Source organism: Fundulus heteroclitus, unplaced genomic scaffold (genome assembly GCF_011125445.2).
Source record: "Fundulus heteroclitus isolate FHET01 unplaced genomic scaffold, MU-UCD_Fhet_4.1 scaffold_169, whole genome shotgun sequence".
Lineage (NCBI taxonomy): Eukaryota > Metazoa > Chordata > Actinopteri > Cyprinodontiformes > Fundulidae > Fundulus > Fundulus heteroclitus.
In genome coordinates this window covers 90,498-98,288 of record NW_023396581.1, presented here as the reverse complement: position 1 = coordinate 98,288, position 7,791 = coordinate 90,498, and the positions used below count along the sequence as shown (strand labels likewise).

General features: G+C 41.3%; 1 protein-coding gene across 2 annotated transcripts in view; it reads left to right on the top strand.

Annotated features, from left to right (window-relative positions):
* The first annotated feature begins 2,685 nt into the window (after nt 1-2,685).
* tbx4 (T-box transcription factor 4) overlaps nt 2,686-7,791 on the top strand; it is a 35,701-nt gene continuing 30,595 nt past the window's right edge. The window contains exon 1 of one of the 2 annotated variants that reach the window (XM_036129431.1): nt 2,686-2,769. In XM_036129431.1, coding sequence (XP_035985324.1) covers nt 2,709-2,769 — 61 coding nt within the window. In that variant the 5' untranslated portion in view covers nt 2,686-2,708. Of the gene's footprint in view, nt 2,770-5,332; nt 5,558-7,791 lie in introns of those variants that run through there. The other variant, XM_012878785.3, reaches the window with a different exon arrangement.

Sequence of the window (7,791 nt, the reverse complement as noted above, 5' to 3'; positions counted from 1 at the left end):
CTAACTCAACTTAAACGAAAAACAACTCTGCTTTTCTCAAAACAACTAAATTCAACATGCAGAATCAACACAACTTAGCTCCACTTATCGCACTTCAATGCAGTGTGTAATAAGCTAGGGCCCAGACAACACATGCCTTATGGATTTTAGGTTTTAACTGTGGATACACTCCCCAACTTTCACAATATTCACAGATTTTGAAAAGATGTGTATTTCACACTAACAAACTAGTTTCAGCAGGTTTTTATTTAGACTGGAGATCACAAACTAACAGCTGGATCTGCCAAGGGATCACAGCACTAGCAGCTTGCCAACAGATCAAAACTGCAGGAACACAGCAGAGACACGTTAAAAATAAATTACACAATAAAAGTAATGATCACATCTGTTCTCTCATTAAATGTGTTTTGATTTTTCAGCATTCCATTTTGGCTTCATTTCTGTGTGTAGGCCTCCTAATTCTAATGTTTTTAGGCTGAAGGGTGCCGGCCAGACAAGTGTGTATGTCTATTTTGAAGCTTTTGGCTTCCATGTGACTATGCTGGTTTCTAATTTGTTACTTAAGGATTCTCCTCAGGTCGCAGCTCTCTGTGCCTGTGACCAACCAGCTATTTGTGTCATTCTTCATCCAATCAGTTTAACTCATCATACATGTCAATCAAAGTCTCACTCCTGACAGCTTAGATGTGCAGACACACAGGTAATTCACACATGAGGCGACACAGAAGAGTCAGACAACAACAAGACAAGTGACAATGGTGCAGTGAAAAAACATTTGATAATTTCTTCACAAAATAATAATTTCACAAAGCTTTTGTTGGAGGAAAAAATGTGGATGGATTTAGGTTCAAGAACAGTTCAAGAACAGTTTATTGTTGGGTTTCACTACCCAACCCCTAGTCCACCCTCTGAAAATCGTTCCAACTGCAACTTTTTATCAAACCACATAATCCTGAGTGCATCCTGGGCAACAGGTTAACACTTTGAAGGGTAAACTAACACATCAGTTATAGATTATATTTCTGTGCTTTTTCCACATAAAATCAACGAGATACAATTTAAAACAATTTAAGTTAATCCCACAGTCAAAATGATTTGTATAATGTGTTTCTGTTAAACTCATGTTGGGAAATTGCAACTTTTTTATTGAAATGACTTTTATTGTTGTCTTTAATCTAAAAATGATATTGCTTTCTATTTTAACAGATACCATCATGCTTGGACTGGATGTGGCAAATAAAAACTTAGAATTCATAATAAATAAATTTATTCTGTTTGCAAAATATCAAATCTCACTACCTTTTTTGCAATATGTGATTTGGTTTATTTCAATAAAGCTATTCATTATTTATTGCGTTTTAGTCCTAAATATCAACAAATCTCTTTTATTTTTTATCATATCATGATCATAATTAATTAATTGATAGTTTCTGTCATGTCTACACCTGATCTGCATTTATGTCTGTAATGTTGTATTGTTAGTTATAAAGTTTTCAAAAAAAACGTCTCACAGGTGATGTCATCTGCCAGGCTCTTTTTCATTGGCTCTTCAGTTCACACAACCCAACTGCATCCAGATTAGACTGAAATTTTCAAACATGTATGTTTGACTCTGACCGAGGTCGGCTTCTTTCCACTCTCAGACCTGCAAACTCCCATTTTCATCCCATCTCACACCATGTCTCGCCCTGCAGACTGACCAAAACTGATGCAGAATGACGTAGAAATTGCCTCAACTAGGGATCAGGGCTAAAATTGGATGGGAAATAATTTATTGGGTCCCAAGCTTCAGTTGCCACTTAGTTTGTAGTTGGACTAGTTGGGCTTGTTATTTCTGGTTCCGGTCACTCACAGAAATTCCATACATGGTTTACTCTTTAGTGATTCTTACCTCAGTCTTGCTCTTTGTGTGTGTAATTATTTAGATCCTTGTGTGTTCATTTCAGTGTCTATGTGTCTCTCCCCCTCAGCTGCTCTGCTCAGGTTCTCTCTCAGCTGCTCTGCTTTCTCCTGTAAGTCCCACCCTGTTCTCTCGTCACTGTCCACCTTCCAATTAGCAGCTCGTCTGTTTGATAACCTCATGGACAGATTCTTCCCTCATTGGTTACATCCCCTGCTCCTTCATGGTCCAGTTTGATACTCTCCATTTCCTGTCTGTCACTTGTTACTCTTTAATAAATCTCCATCATCAGCATTGTGAGACTCCTGTTTTCCTGCCTGCACTTGGGTCCACATGAATAAAAAATAATGATATAACGACATATAAACATCTGACTTGCTAAAAAGTGCCATTGCTAAATCAGTATCAATAAAATGTTCAGTAAATTATTGGCAGAGCTGAACGCTTTTAGACTTGATTAGGTCCATTATTAATCCCTTTCTAGTTTTGTGGTCATATTACCTCTATAGAAACACAGCAGAAGACTGAGGAGATTTGGATAATCGCGTTTTCATGTGTTAAACATAAAAAAACAAAAAAACAAATAAAATCGATTTGAAGGAGTGACGAAAAGTCCGCGAACTAGAATGACTTGTTAGTATTCCCTTCCCTTTCACCAGTCCATCGCTGCTGTATGACTTACTGCGGATGAAACCGCCTCCAGGGCCGACCACGTGACGGGGGGAGTGTGTGGAGGTCCCCGTGCCCTCCAGCAAATTACCCAATTCTGCTGCTATAAAGAAAATGTGAACTTTTATGATTGCAGCACATGCTTTTGCAGCGGTGCTGCAGGCGAGTGAGGATTGTCCCCATTAGGAGCCCAGCAAGCGGTAAGAGCGCTCATTAAAAGCTACATGGTTATTACCCAGGTAGTTATTGTTTATGTTAATAGCAGGGATTTGTAAGGAATTCTTTTTTAAGTTATTTTTCTTCTGCAAGATCAACAAAACAAGGAGTTGTTCTGCCTTGAACTGGGAATGTCCTCAGCCTTGGAGAACACACCTTTACAGGGCTGAATGCCAGCTTTTCTCACAGCGCTCCATCCTGCAGCCGCAGCTTGTTCAAAGCAGGGAAAACTGCTGCCTGGCGGCTAATTCAGCTGTCTGATTGGTTCTGACGGAACGAGGGCGTTTACAGGCATAAAAACTGCTTTTATCTGGGATCTCTGGCAAACACTCGGTTTATGATTTTAGATTTATGAATTTATTCAGTCCGCAATATAAATGGACATGGTGAAAAGTCAAAGCAACGCTTGAGTGAAAGGAAGCAGAGTTGAAGTGAGAGTTAAGCAGAAAGAGCAAAGCCGAGTGTCCAGTCTGCTGGAGAAGAAAGCAACAAGTCAGCCTGACTTACACAAAGTCTAGAGTCTGTCAGCAGCAGAATCAGGCTGAGAGGGGGGGCAGTGCTGCTGCGGGCCCCTCACACCTCCACAGCCGGACTGCGGGCCCAGATCCAGCAAAAGCCCGATGCTGTTGACTGAGTGAAGGCTGGGGGTTATATTTCCACTGGCACTCTGCGCGGATAAAGCGCGCATCATTTTCTCTGGATTGATCTGACAGACTGAGCTTCAGTCACTCACTGATAAAGACACCCGCCGGTCCGGCCCGCCAGCTGGCCCTCTCTGGTCGGAACAGGGTTCAAAGGCTGCAGGTTTGAGGTGAGGAGGGTTTGGGGATTTTTTTTTTCATGTTTTTGCAGCTGAAACCATTTTCTGTCCTTTTTAAAACCAGACACTTGTGTTAAAGCTGTGTGCGCAGAGTTCGGCTGGGGCTGGTTCAGTCGGGCTCACCGGTTCTGGTGTTGGTCGTTCAACTTGAACAAGTTTAAAACCCATTTGTGCATTCACAAAAATGTACAAGCATGATCACTGGTTCAGGTGTAGGTTTTAAATACAAAATGCACCAGGTTGTTACCATGGCTAAAGCAGCCTATACTGTCTCTTTCTAAAAAAAAAAAAAAATAAAAAAAAAATGAAGAAATACATCTCAAATGCGCCTATTTTATTTTTTCCTAATGACCATTGTGAGAGAATGGTTGAGGTTTAATTGCTTTTTGTTATTGTGAAAATCAAAAAGGTGTGCATTTTGAGTCGGCAACCTTTTAATTTTAAAAAGAAATTGATCAATAACAACTAACCACTGGCTGCACCCAAAAGAGGCCCCTCTCAGTTCTCAGATCTTCAGCCTGCTGGTTCGGAAGCAAAAAAAAAAATTCCCCCGCTTCAATTACCTGCCCTTAATGGTCTAACAACTGCCCATCTCAATGTGGCAAGGTTGGCGCTTTTCAGTTTGACACAAACACCCAGTGCTTCGATTTGAATCTATAAAAATCCCGAGGCTTCTGGCTGAAAGGTTTTGGTATAATCTGGGACTGATGACGGGGCATCCCACAGGTCCACTCAGGTTTTAGGCCCGACCTGGCATGCCACTAACTGGTGACTGCCTTCACATTTCTTGCAATACTAGGACCTGGGAAGTTCGAGTTAATCTGGTATTGAATGAAACCTGATCCATTTAGACTTTGTGTCTATTTATTTATTAGTTTATTAATTTGCTCATCGCAGATGATCCTCAAACTAAAACGTTTAGGGCCCTCGGGAACCAATGTGCCGGGCGGAGCAGGGATGTAATGAATAGAGCTGTGGAAATGCAAAGCATAAGGACGGGCTTGTAGAGGTTCAGCTGAGTTGATGTTTGCATGTCATAAACATGATGGGTGGAACATGTTCTCCTGTGTTTATCCCGTGTTTATTCCGCACACGCGTAATGGGCCCTGCGTGGATTCGTTGGCGCCTGGCCCTCTAATGTTAACTCACCTGTTGCATGTAAATGCTCTCTGGCTGCCGGAGTTTTAAAGGACCAACAGGCTCATATTGGTGTGCTTTGGTGGCAGTTTTTATTTCCCGAGTCAAAGATCAACATCTTACAGGCTTTTGCTTTATCCGTATTATTTTGACAGTTTCTGCTTTGGTTGTTGATCCGCTAAGTTCTGCAGTGACGCGTTATTATAAAAGCGGGACGTCCGGTCAGCCGGGTCAGGACGGCATGATGAAACGGTTCGGATCGTCCTCCCGTAGGTCGAATTAACAAAACAGCGCAGAATGACGGCGGGTCAGGAGCCTCATCCAGAGGGGCACGAGGCTGTCTGCTGAGGGAACCAATGGAGTAGAGAGATGGCCCCCAGGAAACCTGCGCTCTGCCACAACTGGAGGGCCACAGGAACACAAGCACGACCAACCAGAGCCTATAGCTGTGTGTGTGTGTGTGTGTGTGTGTGTGTGTGTGTGTGTGTGTGTGTGTGTGTGTGTGTGTGTGTGTGTGTGTGTGTGTGTGTGTGTGTGTGTGTGTGCGTAAGAAAGAAAAAAATTCTCCCCCCTCTGAGCCCAGACAGCGCTCTGCACAGGCGCAGAACGCAGCTCGGTCTCCGCAGAAGCCGAACGGCTCTGAACAGAACCGACACACTAGCAGCGGACCGCGGCAGCCTCTCGGCACCGGACACGGAGCCGCGCGCGAGCAACACTCCCGCCTGCGCGTGCAGCTGCCGACCGAGGCCGCGAGCCGGACAGACGGAGGATCGTCATCATCAGCAGAGCGCGGGGATGATAGCTGAGCGCATCAGGTAGGCTGGCCGGAGCCGCGGCTGCTCCCAGCTGCTGCTGCTGCTGCTGCTGCTGCTGCTGCTGCTGCTGCTGCTGCTGCTGGGGGATTCAGGGAAGATCGGGCCGGTGTCAGGCGGCGCGCCGAACAGAACCACGGGGAGAGCAGGGGTCCATGTTCCAGCCATCACGGGGATCCACTGGCCGAGCCTTGTTATATGCAGGCTCGGAGTCTGACAGGGAACTCCACTTTCTCCACTATTACCAAGTCCAAAATTCTTCATGCCTCTAGGAAATTTAGCCTGAAAATTATTTTCATTTGACCAAAAAGTTTGATAGGAATTGAGAATAGGATTCGTCAAAGGAGAGTTAAAACAGCGTAAAACGAGTTTCGATTTTTAGGTCAACTTTCTATTGAGTTTTTATTAAAAATGGTGCATCGACAATTATCTATTCCTTACTCAATAATCAACGGGAAAAACTCTATAGGCAGAACTTTCCTAAAATAGCTGAGCAGCGTTTTTGGTGTTTTCTGTGGTATTTTGAGGATTTATCTCTGATGAACTCCCGGGCTTTTAGGATGGAAGGCCTCCTACCATCACCCTAATCTGTGGCTCCCTCCACAGATTATCCGCCAGGTTCAAATCGGGACTCTGGGAGGCCGCTCCAGAAGTTTCATTTTACTGCCAGAAAGAAGAAACCTGTTGGGCAAATTAGAACATTGAACCTAAATTTGGCAGCACTTAATTCATTTGGGGCCAAACTGTTTATTTTTCAGTTTAGGTTTTAATCATTTCTCCTCTTTCTGTTCGTTGTTACTGTTAAAGACATAAATTAACAAATATCTTAAAAGTGAAATTCCTGTAATTCCACTGTTGCCTTAATAATAATAATAATAATAATAATAATAATAATAATAATAATAATAATAATAATAATAATAATAATAATAATAATAATTATTATTATTATTATATAAAATTGTCACATCTTCCTTTTTTTAATGCTGATATGAACAGTAACCATCTATAGCTATTTTAAATGTATTACTTTGTACCAAAATAATTACTTGGATACATATTTTCCTCCAAAGCTATGAAACACTGGTAAACACAGCAGTTAATTGGGATCATCAAAAATGTATGCTTTTAATGTGTTTATCGATTCGATTTTCAGAATCAGAATCAAGTTTAATCGCCAAGTAGGTTTGCACTTACAAGGAATTTGACTTGGTATTGTTGGTGCAGACAAAAAATAAGAATACAGTAAAATAGGAAGTAAAAGGATATATACACGGAGGATATATACACTCAGCAGACTGTGTGTCAATGTAACGTAGAAGCTTGTAAGTCCTGAACGGGGGAGAGAGACAGTGTCCATGTTTGTTTTTTCGGGCCTAAAAACTGGTGGCCATTGGGCTTGATGCAGCAGGGGTGGTCAGCAGAATCATGCAGAATCCTTACATGCATCTTGCTTGTTTGTTCCAGCTTTTGAAATTCATTTGACTCATTAATAGGCTTTGGGTGATATCTGAATAGAATAGAAATATCCCTTATTGTTCCTTAGTGTGGAAATTCAGGTGTACCAGCAGCAAAGTGAAGGGCAAATGGAAGCATGCAGATACACACAAATATATATGTATATATATATATATATATATATATATATATATATATATATATATATATATATTATACATATATATATATATATATATATTATATATATAGTATATATATATATATATAGTATATATATATATATATATCTATGTATGTATGTATGTATATATATGTATGTATATATGTATGTTTATATATATATATATATATATATATATATATATATGTATACAGAGATTGTAAAAGATCAGACTGTAAATAGTGGTCACTGCAGAGGATGAGTGCGCTGTGCTGTAGGGAGTTTTCCAGATTTGTAAGACGTGTCGTTGTTTATTAGCTCTGTACAGGGACTACTACTTCTTCCTCACCAGGCAGTAATGTTTTACATGCTGCCAGCTTTAATGCAAACACCTCTCAGAACCAGCAGAAGGCACAGTCCAGACTGCTTTGTGGATTTTAGACAAAGTTAAATAAACCTCCTATATTCTAAATGTGCAGAAATGATGGCACGCTGTTTTTACTTCCATATTTTTATGTTTCGAGCATGTCTGAGGCCGTCATACAACACGACTTGCAGAAACATGTTCATGGTGACTTGTGAGAAACGGCAGAGTGTGGCTCACATGGCTCAGTTA